This window comes from Euphorbia lathyris, chromosome 3 (genome assembly GCF_963576675.1).
Source record: "Euphorbia lathyris chromosome 3, ddEupLath1.1, whole genome shotgun sequence".
Classification (NCBI taxonomy): domain Eukaryota; kingdom Viridiplantae; phylum Streptophyta; class Magnoliopsida; order Malpighiales; family Euphorbiaceae; genus Euphorbia; species Euphorbia lathyris.
In genome coordinates, this window is record NC_088912.1 from 64,419,391 (window position 1) to 64,435,300 (window position 15,910).

The 15,910-nt window shown below is 32.0% G+C and overlaps 1 protein-coding gene across 1 annotated transcript; it reads right to left on the minus strand.

Moving 5' to 3' along the window:
* Nucleotides 1-1,511: 1,511 nt before the first annotated feature.
* Nucleotides 1,512-2,969, minus strand: LOC136224290 (probable WRKY transcription factor 40). The gene is made up of 4 exons (XM_066012579.1): nucleotides 2,784-2,969; nucleotides 2,365-2,697; nucleotides 2,161-2,277; nucleotides 1,512-2,072 (listed from the first exon to the last, which is right to left on the minus strand). The coding sequence occupies exons 1-4, from the start codon at nucleotides 2,907-2,909 to the stop codon at nucleotides 1,713-1,715; spliced, it is 936 nt and encodes a 311-aa protein (XP_065868651.1). The 5' UTR covers nucleotides 2,910-2,969; the 3' UTR covers nucleotides 1,512-1,712.
* Nucleotides 2,970-15,910: the final 12,941 nt, after the last annotated feature.

Here is a 15,910-nt window from a genome sequence, read left to right on the forward strand (position 1 = left end):
TTCAAATTTACCCTATAATGTTTTTGGAGAAGTGTAGATACATTCCTAATCTAAGAAATGACAAAATTTTATCCTTAAACATGTAGTAATTTTGGGAATAGACAGTGTCAAAGTCTGCCTTCAAAGGCTTGGAGTGAAAAAAAAAAACCAAAAAAAAAGAGAGCTTAACTTTATAAGTTTTTATCTGGTGGATGCAATTAGCAACTTGTATATGAAGATGGATGGACAAGGTGTAACGGGTGGTTCCAATGTGTCTCCTTCCATCCGCATGATGCGAGTTCTTTAAAGAGTTTTGTTATAGTATATTTCTAATGTTCTATGTCTTGGAATTGGAACTGTTAAAGGAAATTTTTTTATAATTTCTTACCTAGGTTAGTGTATATATATACTTTTTCAAAGAGGTGAGGAGCCTTATATTTTTTTATTTTCCCCAGATGGAATCATCTAGTTGAAACTTATTCCTCATATTTGAGAGGATCAAAAGACATGTCTGGAAAGCCATTCCTGGACAAAGTTTAACTATCAGTTGCCGGATTGGAAATTTTGCTAGTATTTGTTTCCTTATACAGGTTCTGCATTCATCCATGGATTCTGAACTTGACAATAGTAAAATGAACCCATTATTTGAATCACATTTCCTTTTCGATTAGGCCAAAAATATTCTCCCAGGTATGGGCTGCTACTTGCGGACCATTGAATTAGAGCATGCCATTCCAAATTCTTGGAATTATAGTGTATCATTCAGTTCTTAGCACACGAATCTAAAAATAAAAATACAGTATAAAGACTCCCATCAAAATATAGGGTATAGTTGGATAATAAAATACTATCAAAAGAAAATATAACCCACAAAAGGAAGAACAAGCGAAAACATAAATCATATAATCTATACTTTACAGAAAAGATTCACCATTTTTAAATAGCAGTTGCAAGACAATTTTCATATTTACATTACTTCACAGTAAATAAGTAATGAAATAATGCAGAGACTAGGACAAAGTTGGTATCTATAAAATAAAAAGTAGGCAAAAGGCAAGGGCAGTATCCAAAATTGTTAATTGTGCAAGGTTCTAGGTTGTTGACCCAGTGAATCACATATCAAAGAATAGAATAGAATCTGTATTGATAAGTCAAGAAAGCAGGTTGTTTATTTTTGACTCTATACATAACTCTAAATTCTTGATAATTCCAACCACTTTGCTGGCTGCCTTCTGTGTGAAAAGAATATTCAACTTGATGCCTGCCTGCATTCATCAAATGCTTCTGCTTCTCTATAATTCAAATAAGATTCAATTTGGCCAACTAAACTCCTCTTAGTCAATTCAGACAGCTATTTTCTTCACTAAATTTCCACTATTTCAACTTGTTCTATAACCCATCAAAATAATTAATAAATATCCACTCTTTTTTCTTGCAAATGGGACATCTCCTCATCTACTTTTGGATTTTTACTATCTCTTGCTCTTTATGGATCACTCATTAACCAATGAAATTTTATCCAACAATGCATGGAATAAACAAACTCAATCCCAATAATTGCTTGAGACATTGAAAATTTATGTAACCATATCCAATTTGTTTCCTATTGAACATAAAATTTCTGACATTCTTGTTTGTGTGACATTGTATTTACATCTACATGCCAAATCTCAAAATGGCCTAATGGAACTTACAAGATTAAATTAGAAACTCAAAACCAAATAAAAATAAAGTCACCACTTTTCTGTATGATTCTGCTGCAACATTCTTCCTGAAATTGCTGCTGCTAATGCTGCTGTGAAAGTGGGATCTTTTGTCAACGAAGAAGCCATCTGTTCCACTAAGAACTGCCTTACTTGAGGTGTTTCTGTTCTTGGTTTTGAATTTGTGGCATCTATGTTGGACTTGGATTTTGTGAGATCAAGAGTAATTGTTGGACCTGATGAACCAAGTGAAGCTGAGCAAGGTACTGAACCAAGAGTTAGGCTTCTGCTTCCCCCTGATGTTGTCTCCATTTGTGATGGATGTGGATGATTGTGTTCACCTTCATATGTTGCAACTAATACTGATTGGTCTTCAATGCTTCTTTGCACCTGAACATCATAGGACAAAAAAACACGTTACTTTAGGAACACAAAATAGTTTATTTTATGTGTTCAATTGCATTTGAAAATTACGTACCTTCTTTTTGACAGGGCAGGCAGGAGCAAATGAGCACTTGAAATAAGCTCTTGGTGAAGGATTATCTCTTGTGACCTTTTGGCCATATTTCCTCCATTGATATCCATCCTTAACAACCTGAAAATCAATTTCAATTAACCATGAATAATTGACCAACAATTCATGTAAATAGAAAAAAAGTAAATGATTCATTTAAGGACTTACCAAGGTTGTATCAGATGGTTCAGACTTGACATAAACTCTTGAAATCTTAGCTTTGATAACTTCTTCTCTTGGTTTCTTACAAGATTCTTCATCAGTAGAGCTGCTTTCGGAATTACCAGTCATGGGAATTGTGTTATTGTTAGTATTGGTATTACTGCTCTCAGATTTTCTTTTCCTGGATGGACTAGGCTCCTTATCTCGATTCTTGTTCATATAATCCACCAATTGGGTTTTTAAAGCATTATAGTTTTCACACATAACAGTTAGCATTTCTGTTAACTTCTTGTTTTCTGCACTGACTCTCTTCAATTCCTCCAGCAAAGCTCCACTACTCTGTGAAAAGAAACACTCAGATTAAGAGGACTTACCATCATTAAGACACAGTTAGCAAATAGTAAGAATTAAGCAAACTAACTAACCTGAACTTCTTGTTTGTTCCCCAAATCCATAAAATTGGTGACAAAATCTTTCTTGACACCTATTCTTTGTCGAGGATTAATGTTAAGATCCAAAGAAGTATCTACCCAAGAAGAAGAGTAATCCATTAACAAAAAAGAAGCTTCCTTTATCCTTGATAAATAAGTCTGTACCACAAGAAATAGATTTAGGGATAGAAAGAAAGAAAGACATGAATTTATAAAAGAAACAAGGATGGATTGGTAAAAGACAATGTCGGTTGTAAACAAAAAAAAAGTCAAAGTCAAGCGCAGCTCCCACCAAGTTCAGCAATAAACAATGGATGTGATCTATTTCATTAGAAGTTTTATGTTGACCAATTTGCCTCTCTTCGGTTGGGGTCCACGTACATGTAACTCCTTCTTCTGGATATTGGACTTCCTCACGTTTTCAAGCATTTTCCACGTTATATTTATGTTACAATATTTATTTATTTATTTAATTACTTATGACATCAAACACTAATACAACTTTCCCAATGGATTGCCCCATTGATTTCTCTTCAAAATGAAAGGAAGATACTAACATTTATGATATAAATAAATTCATAAATGTAACTTGTTATTTATTTCTACATTTGTTTCATTATATAATTTATTTTAAAGTAATTAAAAAATACAATTGATATAGAGTCAAATTAATAAATTTACATTGATAATTTTGAAAATTCAACCTCATTTAATTATTGGAGAATAAGTCTTGGAATGTTCAAAAAACGTATGCATACATTAAAAATCAAGACAAATATTCAATATTTGGGTCAAAAAAAATTAAACTGAACACTAGAATGACTTATATCTCGGAAAAAAAATTACTTTTTAAAACGATTTATATAATAGAACGAATGGAGTACTTGTTTTGTACGACAATGTTTTTATTTTACTGTCAAATTCATGATATGATAGGATTGTTTTGTTGAGAATTAATTCAAACACTATTTATGTTGAGAATTAATTTAAATAAATGTTATGAAGTATTGTAACAGCTCACTTAGTCTTTTAACAGTTGTATGCTTTTAATATCCGTCTCTTTTTTTTTTGAGGAAATTAATATCCGTCTCTTAATTTTCTATTTATCGTTCCTTAATTTTATCTCCATGAGTTGAGAGTTTTTTTTTTTAGTTTTTCAGTTTACTTTGTAAGCCTGTTTATAGGCACTTCTTTTTCCTTTCATTATCAAGCAATAAAGGCATAAAAAAACACTTCTCATTCTTACTTGCAATTTCTTAACAAAAGTGATATATTGGAATTGAAAGTGTTCATAGCAAACAACAATGCACTATACATCTCCCAACCAGCAATTCATGTTTTCAAATGAGATTGGTATGAATTCTGAAACCTTACAAAGGAAAAATTGAGAATCAATTCAGGACTACCTTACAAGGGTAGATGTTAGCATCAATCAAATAAGGTCATGCAGAGAGGAAATCAAAGATCAAACTATTGTTGCCAAGGTGTTGAGGAGTCTGAATTCAAAGTTTGATCATTTAGTGGCAGCAATAGATGAGCTAAAGACTTGGCAACTTACTCATTTGATGAACTAATGGGATCTCTGCAATCCCATTAGGTGAGACTGAAGAAATATGAACCAAATGAAGAAATGACATTTCATATGAAAAGGGAGATGTCCAACAGAAGATATGGGGGAGGAAGCTATAATGGAAAATGTGGTTGAGGTAGAGGCTGTCAAAACAACAGAAGCAATATCCAATGTTATTATTGCCAATAATATGGGCATATAAAAGCTGATTATTGGAAAAGAGATCGAGAAAGACAAGTAAGTTGTGCTCTTCAAGAAGAGCAAGAATAGGGGAGGAGGAGGAGGAGGAGGAGGAGGAGGAGGAGGAGGAGTTATTCATGGGCTATCATGATGATGCAAAGATCATGAGTGATATTTGGTGCTTGGACATCAACTGTTCCAATCACACGATAAATGAAAAATCTTTATTCATGAGCTTGATGATTCCTACAAGTAGAGGGTGCGAATTGGTGATAATAAGCAAATGCAAGTTGAAGGAAAAAGGTATTGTGGAAATAAACAATGGTCATGGTAATGTCAAGTTTCTAGGGTAATGGTGTACAATATTTCTTCCATTTCACAATTTGGTGTACAACCTTCAATTTGTCTCACTAATATGTATGAACTTATAGACGACCTCCCACTTTGGTGTATAGAAGGTAAAAATGACCGGTCAACGCGCCATATCAGCATCTTGACCAGTCAAAAAATCAAAATTTGACCACCTAATATAAAATTACTTCTATACCCTCTTCGTCATCCTTCCTCCTTTTCCCACTTTTCCTTTCTCCCTCTCTCTACCTTATTTTCCTCTCTATGAAAAATAGAAATAATGTTTGTCATGATGAATTTATAACTATCCTCGTACATTTACAAAATGTGTATCATTGGTTTATTCATGCTTCGCGTATATTAGAGAGAGGATCCAGTTGATAATCTAAATCCACGTAAATAAATTTCTCGTAAAAAAAAATTTGAAAATAAGTTTACATACATTAACATATGCTGTAATATCCGTTATATCTATATATGAACAAATGAAATTAATACAAAAATAAAACACATTTATCCTAAATTTAAGGAAAAAAAAGTATAAGAAAAATTACAAAAAACCATAACTCTATATATATAACCACATACTATATATATATATATATATATAGTATGTGGTTATATATATATATATATATAGCTTGCATATGAGGTTTAATTATATGTGCTAAGACATAATCTAGTTTATTTATTTTTAAATGAAGCAATCAACCATTGGAGCTGCCTTCCCAATCTTAAACAACTCTAAATCATTTTCAACAGAGTTAAATTCAAATCCAAGCACAAAACTCTTCTGCTATTTGATTTCTTAACAATTAGAGTCGTTGGAGATAGTTTTATCACCATTTCAGCATTTTGACGATCATTAATCGCAGCTCTATATCTTCTCATATGACCTCCTAGCTTTTGTGACTTGCAGAGTGGTCGTCGAATGCTTGAAAGGACTAAAATTGCCGATTGCATGTTTCGACGAGAAACTTATTTTCATATATTTTATCTAGTCAAAATTATTATTGTGGAATTTTCAATTTAATTATAATATATTAATCATCATCGGAGTTTCTTCTGAGTATCTAATTCATCATTCTAGAAATACATGGATGCAAATTATCAATTGGAATCTCTGTCTAGTATACGCGAAGTATGAATAAACTAATGACACAAATTTTGTAAATGTACGAGGACGTAATAAATTCGTTATCTAATTGGTTGACAAATATTATTTGTTTTTGGTAGAGAGAAATAAGGTAGAGAGAGGAGTTAGAGAGAGAAAGAGAAAGGAAGGAGGAAGAAGATGGTAGAAGTAATTTTATATTAGGTGGCCAAATTTTAACTTTTTGCGTGGCCAAAATGCTGACGTGGCGTGTTGAACGTCATTTTTACCTGATATACATCAAAGTGGGAGGTTACCTATAAATTCGTATATATTAGTGAGACAAATTGAAGGTTGTAACCAAACTTTGAAATGGGACAAAGATTGTACACCATTAATAAAATTTACCCCAACTTTCTAATATGTTGTTTATTTCATTTCTTTCTTATCACATAATTTGTTGAGTGTTGAGAAATTAACGAGGAGTGGGTTTTCTCTTTTGTTTGATGATAATTCATATGTAATTAGCGAAAACACTTCAGGTCATGTTGTTGCTAATGTTTCTTTGACTAGAATCAAATTATTTCCTCTTCATATCTCAGTATAGAGAGTCATCCTTTAACGGTCAAAAGATTTAGATGCCTTCATACTTTGGCACTTAAGATATGGGCATTTAAATATCAAAGGTTGGAAATTGTTGAGAGAAAATGAAATGGTGAGTGGGTTGCTTCAAATTGATTCGCTGGAGTTATGTGAGAGTTGTGTTTATGGAAACAAAACAAGCATCATTTTCTTGTATACAAATCATGAAGGGCGTCTGAAATTAGGGGTGAGCATGACCCGATTCGGTCTAAAAACCGAGCCAAACTAAATTACTAGTATTTTTTGAGACCAAACCAAACCGAATTGTAATTCGGTTCGGTTTGGATCGAACTAAAATATTTCGGTTTGATTCGATTCGGTTCATATTAGAACCAAACACTATTTAATTTTGTTAAAAAAATCATTTGTTCTGTTTTTTTAACACTTCCAAATATTAAAAAGAAATTACCTATATACAATAAATCAATTAAACAACATAACATGAGTTTAAATTTGAAAATTGGAAAACTATCAAATAAATATTCCAATTCCAAATATACCTAACAAATAATATAAACTACAGCAAAAAAAAATGTATAATTAGAAACAAAAAATTTATCCAAGATCAGAGGCTTGGCAAGAGTTAGAAAATAACAATTACAAAAATTAAAACAATAGATAATAGAATAATAAGCCCTGTTCTTTATCACTTAATTTCAGTAACAATCAGTTCAGTTCAATTCAGTTCAGTTCAGTTCAGCATTCAGTTTCAGCATTCAGTTTCAGCATCCAGTTTCAGCATTCAGTTTCAGTATTCAGTAATTTATCATTATTTATTATATTATCATTATTTATATATAATTTATTATAATAATTATTATTATTTATCTATAATTTATCATTATTTATTATTATTATTATTTATAGTTTATCATTATCTATAAATTAGATAAAAGTCAAGAAATGATAGTTTATTAAAGTATATATGGTTTAATAAAAAAAAAACTAAAGTATGCATCCATATTTAAAAATTAGGAATTGCATCAATATTATGAATTATTTCTCAAATTTATCCAATTTATCAATATTATGGATAAAATTCCACCATTTTAGACGTTAGAGGTAAAATTACTTCTGACCCAAAACGTTATTTTTGCACTTTAACCCTTAATTAAAATAAAAAGTTAAGAGTTTGTATTCATATGAAGATTTATATTTAATTTCATAAGCTTTAAATTATATATAAATTTGTGTTTGTATGTAATTTGTATTTTTAATTTAAATTAGACTTATTTTTATTTAATTTCATAGGCTTTTATCGAGCCAAAATTTTATCATCCCGGGCTTTTATTTGATATTCAACTTAGTTTTATCTTTAATAATATATTTATTTATTATTAATATTATTAAATTTATAGTCTTACCAAAAAAAATATTATTAAATTTATTAGAACCATTATTATTATTATAAGTTCATTAATGTCCAATATTATCATGAAAATTATTTTAAAGTCTAATATCATCATTATTGTTAAGTTCGGTTAAGTTCGGTAGCATTCAGTTAAGTTCAGTAGCATTCATTTAAGTTCAGTATTCAGTAGTATTCAGTTAAATTCAGTTCAGTATTCAGCAGTATTCAGTTCAGTTCAGTTCAATTCAATTCAATTCAGTTCAGTTCAGTTCAGTTCAGTTCAATTCAGTTCAGTTCAGTTCAGTTCAATTTTTTTCAGCGATAAAGAACTTAGGCTCTATTCTTTATCGCTGAAAAAAACTGAACTGAACTGAATTGAACTGAACTGAATTGAATTGAACTGAACTGAACTGAACTGAATACTGCTGAATACTGAACTGAATTTAACTGAATACTACTGAATACTGAACTTAACTGAATGCTACTGAATTTAACTGAATGCTACCCAACTTAACCGAACTTAACAATAATGATGATATTAGACTTTAAAATAATTTTCATGATAATATTGGACATTAATGAACTTATAATAATAATAATAATGGTTCTAATAAATTTAATAATATCGATAATAAATAAATATATTATTAAAGATAAAACAAAATTGAATATCAAATAAAAGCCCGAGATGATAAAATCTTGGCTCGATAAAAGCCTATGAAATTAAATAAAAATAAGTCTAATTTAAGTTAAAAATACAAATTACATACAAACACAAATTTATATATAATTTAAAGCCTATGAAATTAAATACAAATCTTCATATGAATACAAACTCTTAACTTTTTATTTTAATTAAGGGTTAAAGTGCAAAAATAACGTTTTGGGTCAGAAGTAATTTTACCTCTAACGTCTAAAATGGTGGAATTTTATCCCTAACATTGATAAATTGGATAAATTTGAGAAATAATTCATAATATGGATGCAATTCCTAATTTTTAAATACGGATGCATACTTTAGTTTTATTTTTTTTATTAAACCATATATACTTTAATAAACTATCATTTTTTTTATTAAACCATATATACTTTAATAAACTATCATTTCTTGACTTTTATCTAATTTATAGATAATGATAAACTATAAATAATAATAATAATAATAATAATAATAAATAATGATAAATTATAGATAAATAATAATAATAAGAATAATAAATTATATATAAATAATTATAATATAATAAATAATGATAAATTACTGAATACTGAAACTGAATGCTGAAACTGGATTCTGAAACTGAATGCTGAACTGAACTGAATTGAATTGAATTGAACTGAATTGAACTGAACTGATTGTTACTGAAATTAAGTGATAAAGAACAGGGCCTAAGAGGAGGAAAGAACTCGGTAAAATAAGGGTATTGTTAAACATAGCCTAGTTTTCCCACCATTAGCCACCCGAAATGACGAAAATTCCCTTTCAGGTGTTGGGGTGGGAAAACTAATTTTTTTCCCTCTCCTGACACCCAGACGTGAGGACATCATATGGTGAGGCGTGTGTATATCACGCCTCACCACAAGGTGAGGCGTGATGTCCACGTGTCGGGAGAGGAAAAAAAAGTTTTCAAACCTTATAGTTTACTGCGGATTATAATTTGAATTATTGCGGATTAGTGGTTTATTGCGGATTCTTGCGGTTTATAATTTGAATTATTAGCCTTTTAGTTTTAAATATAAATAATTAACATTACAATTAATTAATATACATGCAGTATTACATATGTTTTCAAATGTGTTAAAATCAATAAGTTCTACTATATTACAACAAATATCAGTTCGTCCGGTGCCACTCCACCATAAACTGTTCCATATCAGTCCTAATTGTTGGAGCCTCCTCATCCTCATCGGGCAGGCGTGAGATCGTCTGCTCAGCAATGCCTGCCAAACGGCTAACTCACTATAGAAAATTAAATGTTAGAAAGCAAACATATGTAAAAATAATAATAATAAAAAAAACCTACATATCCGCTATTGGAGCGAGAATGGTGGACCGGCGCATTCCGAGGGGCACGAAGCAGACGAGATGTGAATATCGTCTGTACCACTCCATGTACCTGGCATCACAAGCAGTGGGATCAGCTCCAACTAGCTGGCATCTCCTCCGATCAATGCCACAAGTCGATGGAAATCTCCGTCAAGTATCATCAACTGTAACAGATGAATGCGCGAGTCTGTACGATAGAGACTTCCATGGCCGGAATGCAGTATCAGGTCTAATATGCTCAGTTGGGATAGGCTGAACATAACCGACCTGACGTAGGACTTGATCGGGCATATATGGCTCAACAATGTCTCTACACCATATCCAACCAGCGTAGGACACTCGCAGCTGATTGTCATCGGCAACTGGACCATAAGGCAACCACGTCACCTACAAAAAATATATAATAACATGAAAATAAGAAATTACATTTATTTAAGTAAATTATTGCAAGTTATAAAATATTATTTTACCTCGACTGCCGTTATATGGTCCAACTGCGTACGAATGGTCTTGAGTCGGGTGGCCTTCCTGTCTAGACTCCCGACCTCCCATCTGCACGCCCGGGGAGCATCATCTGGAATCTAGAGTGGTAGTCGATGGGGTCAGAACACCGAAAAATACTCATATATCCACGTCTGGAGGAGGGTCAAACATCCACATATACCCGAGCACTCTCTTCTAATCGCTATCCCCAGTTGCCGATATAAGGTGGCAAGTGTAGTAGACCCCCAAGAACGTCCAACTGCCCATCTGACACCGGCGTGAACCTCCTAGAAATGGGACGGCCTGATCCTATCGCCACTCTTATCGACAAACAAGGTGGATCCTAACAGAAGCCATATCCACGATGTGGCTCGATTCTCGTCCTCCCGACCCCTCTCCCCCCGGCTGGGTAAGTCTTTCCACAGTATCAACATAAACACCTCCACCACTCCAGTAATGCACCGTCGGCGATAGCAACTCCTGTTGAGTGACCCCAAACATCATTATACACATGGCCTGCAGCCGCTCAGCAGTGCATGTATCGGAGATCATCTGACCCTGCACCGAAATACGTAGAATCTGCCATACATCATGCAGAAGAATAGTCACCTCCCCGAACGATATGTGAAAGGAGTTCGTATCGGGCTGCCACCGCTCCACGAACGCAGATATCAGAGGCGCATCCAAGTTCTTGAACATGGTGGATAGGAGGTGAGACAACCGAGTCCTCTCTACCATAGCCCTCAGCTGTAAACATGACACATATACAATTACTAAATGTTTTTTAGGGTTAGGGTTAAAAATAATAAGTAAAATAATTTATTGAGCAAATTATTCTTACCTCGGGTGTCGTACCCCGATATCATCGCTCCAATGTGCCACATGCTAATGATCTATTGTAGCACGTAAGATAAGGTCGATGTTGCCCTCCCAACATCTATGAAGCAACGTGTCCTGGAAAACTAGGAATCACGGAACCATCACTAGGGCCACCCTCCACCGGCCCCAAAACAATCCAGCTACGGTCCTCAGTTGCTTTAGACCCTTTTCTGGACCCTGAAATAAATAATACTAAACTATAAATAATATTAAATTTTAAATAATACTAAACTAAACTAAAAATAATACTCAATTTTAAATAATACTAAACTTTAAATAATACTAAACTATAAATAATACTAAATTTTAAATAATACTAAACTAAACTAAAAATAATACTCAATTTTGAATAATATTATACTATAAATAATACTCCCTCCGTATCATATTACATGTCGCTTTAAAGAGTTGTATAGAAATTAAAGATATTAGAGAAAAGACATTGTTGCCCCTTATTTATTGATTCCACTATTTATTTATTGTATAATAAGTACATTATTCTAATTAATTTTCATAAACCCACGTTTTATAGCAGGAAAAAAGATGACTTAATGCGTACTGATCATATAAAATGACATATAATATGAAACAAAAAATAGTCTCTAGAAAGACATGTAATATGAAACGGATGTAGTACTAAACTTTAAATAATGCTAAACTATAAATAATACTAAATTTTAAATAATACTAAACTAAACTAAAAATAATACTCAATTTTAAATAATATTATACTATAAATAATACATGTACTAGCAAATCGACCACCCCTGCACTGTCTGCTCGAGCCCTGAGTTAGCTGCACATCATCATCATCATCATCATCATCACTATCTGATCCCTGTTGTTGCTGCGCCTCGGCTAACTCCTGAAAATACTCATCGACAACATCAAGACCAGGATCTCAGTCTCCCGAATCATCCGCCTCCTCTCTCCCTAACTCGGGCTGATCCAACATAGGCTGATCTATCTGAGCCGCCCGCAACTGCTGCGTCTCAACCGCTCTCCGTCTATGGCCTGATATATCAACACCACACCTTCTCGTATGACGTGGAGTGTCCTCAGCATCCATATCTAGCTGTCTCGCTGCTGACGGGATAGATTTTTCGGCTACACTCTCTCTCTCTCTCCATCTACACGTATTGACCACATTATTTAACTAAAATTAACTAAAATTAACAAAATAAAAATTTAACTAAAATTAACAAAATAAAAATTTACAAACATAAAAATTTAACTAAACTAAATTAAACAAAATAAAATTAACAAAATAAAAATTTACAACATAAACATTTAACTAAACTAAATTAAACAAAATAAAATTAACAAAATAAAAATTTAACTAAAATTAACAAAATAAAATGTAAAACATAAAAATTTAACTAAACTAAATTAAACAAAATAAAATTAACAAAATAAAAGTTTAACTAAAATTAACAAAATAAAATTTACAACATAAAAATTTAACTAAACTAAATTAAACAAAATAAAATTAACAAAATAAAAATTTAGTTAAACTAAATTAAACAAAATAAAAATTATACTAAAATTAATAAAATAAAAATAACACAAATTTAACTAAATTAAATTAACTAATAATAATAATAATAATTCGGATTTCGCCACATGAGTGTATGGGCATCATGTCCTCACACAGGTGACGGCGTATGAACATCACGTTGTCGCCTGTGGTGAGACGCACGGCTATCACGCCCTCACCTGTGGTGCGGCGTGATGTTTATACGTCGCACCACAAATGACGACGTGATAGCTGTGCGTCACGGTGCCGCGAAACTCGAATTCAAAACAGAGAAAAAAGATTCAAAAAACGTATAAAAATCATCCAAATGAAACGAAATTACGTACCATAAGTCCATTTCCTTTGCCGCCCCTCTCCCGATCCATGTTTTTCGTTAATAAATTAGTCCGGATTAGATTAAAGAGAGTTTCGGTTGTTTGAGAGGATTTGAGAATTTTGAAATTTGATAAAAAAAAAAGTATTTCAGTCTTTTCCGGAGACTAAGTGTGGAAAATTGTGGTTAGATATAGTAATCCACTAAAATAAGTTGTCGCATTGGATAAGGTAACAATGAAAAAACAGTCTTTTAACTTTATATCATCAAGGGTAAGGAAAAAAAATAGCAATATACAGTAAAACCTCTATAAATTAATAATGTTGGGACAATAAAATTTTATTAATTTAAAGAGATATTAATTAATCGATAAATTAATAATTATTAATTTATAGAGTGATTTTAAATTTTTTAAAAATAAATTTTAAATTACTAATTGTTTCAAACATTGCAAAATTCGTATATGGGATGAATATGTCACAACGAATTTAGAGGAAGCAACCACGGAAGAAGACATTCATGAACTTGATGGAATGATTGGTCAGCTTGGTTACCGCAATCAAATGAATGTCAATCAAATATTGGATTATCCAAGTGAAAACAATGAATGCTCACAAGTCCAAAGTTTAGAAGAAATTGTATCAAGCATTATGCAAAATTCATTTGAGGATGAAGCTGAAGATGATTTTGTATCTTTAAAACCAGTCACAAAAAAGGAAGCAATTATAGCATCATCCACTCCTTATAACTTTTTGTTAAAATTTGACAAGGATACACCAGAACTTTTGAATGCACAGAGAATAGTTAGAGATGAAATTCAACTAGATTTAAATTTCAAGAAAAAACAAAATATTGTAGATTCATATTTTGCTAAATTATCCTAAGTATGTATATCTATATATATTTCGCATATGTATTTGAGAAATTATTAATTTATAGAGGTAATAATACAATGTATTTATAAAAGGTTGTTCCAGAAAATTATTATCTTATTAATTTATTAAAATTGATCATTTTTTGAACTGGCCCAAGTCGGGACCAGAAGAAATTATTATTTTAAAGAGTTTATTAATTTATCGAGTATTAATTTATAGAGGTTTTACTGTATATAGCATGGTAAGTCGGATCGAAAATAGTTCACCAATAAATCAAGAACAAATGAAACAAGATTTACAATGGGGAAACAAATATACAACATAAACATGTGAGTACTAACAGGAATAATTATAAAGATACAACACTCAGCTAAATATTAATTGCACTATAATCTTATAAAATCAACACCATTAATTTATGAATGTAGTTGATAGATTAGAAATTAAAATAAAAGAGCAAACGAGTTGTAGACGGTTGAACTTTGGTTAAAAACCAAATTGTATGAAAAATAAGAACCGAAATGAACCCAATTACAGTTTAGTTCGGTTCAGTTTTTTCGATTTTTAAGTATTTGTTTCTATTTTGCTCACTCCTGTCTGAAACTCTTTTATTAGTACATACAGACTTGTGTGGTCTAATGAAACTGCATCTTTAATAAGAGTCGATATTTTTTGCTTTTTACCGATGATTACAGCCACATGAGTTTGGTGTATTTTTAAGAACTCAAGTCAGAAACATTCTCCAATTTCAAGAAGGTCGAGGCCTATGTTGAGAAGCAAAGTGGGACACTCATTAAGGCACTTCAAACTCATAGAGATGGTGAGTTTTTATTTAAAGAGTTTTCTCTATTTTGTGAAGAAAACGGTATTCACAGAGATCTGATAGCACCTTATACACCATAACAAAATGGTGTGGCTGAACGTAAGAATCGCACAGTGATAGAGATGATAATAAGCATGCTGACAACAAAACGTCTCCCAAATGTTTTTTGGGCAGAAGCAGTAGCCACATCAACGTATCTTCTAAATTTATCTCCACCAAAAGATATCATTAACTAGATCCTTTATCAAGCATGGAGAGGAAGAAGGCCTTATGTAAGTCACTTACGTATTTTGGTTATATTGCCTATGTTTTAATTGACTCTCACAATCATAGTAAACTTGATGATAAATTGGCAAAATGTATTTTTATTGGTTAATGTGATCAATCTAAAGCATATAGCATATATAACCTAGTTAGTGGCAAAATGATTATTAGCATGCATGTTGTTTTTTATGAAGATCCAAAATGGGTATAGAATGAAGAAGCATACAGTGATAAGATTGTTACAACTAAAAATCATGCTCTATGGAACACATCTGGACTTATTAGTTCAACTTCAACAACTTTCATATGCTCTAGCTCTAATAGCAACAATCGATCAAATGACTTAACCCATTCAGCCTTAACAAACTCTATGAGTTCAGTCTCAAGAAAATCCATGTCTTCTAACTTCAGCGGGAATAACTCATCAGATGATGAAACTCCACCACGAAAATTCAGATCATTGAAAGAGATTTATGAGGCCCCATAAACCTTATCTGTATCTGATAACATCCATATATTATCAAGGGACCAATTTGTAAAGCTCCATGAGACTAAGGGACCGAAAGAGCGATTAACCAAATGGCTACGGCTGAGGGATATGCCAGAAAGGTGGCGTATGAGGCAAGTTCTACGCCACGATGAATCCTTAGATTCTTCGATACGCCTCTGACGGTTAGACGTCATAAAGAGGCTCATAACCACCACGTATCGGG

Excerpts from the sequence above, each read along its gene's own strand:
- LOC136224290 (XM_066012579.1), bottom strand. The coding sequence starts at position 2,909 with ATGGATTACTCTTCTTCTTGGGTAGATACTTCTTTGGATCTTAACATT. Across the intron at positions 2,698-2,783 it reads GGAACAAACAAGAAGTTCAG|AGTAGTGGAGCTTTGCTGGA; the intron begins GTTAGTTAGTTT and ends TTCTTTTCACAG. Across the intron at positions 2,278-2,364 it reads AACCATCTGATACAACCTTG|GTTGTTAAGGATGGATATCA; the intron begins GTAAGTCCTTAA and ends ATTGATTTTCAG.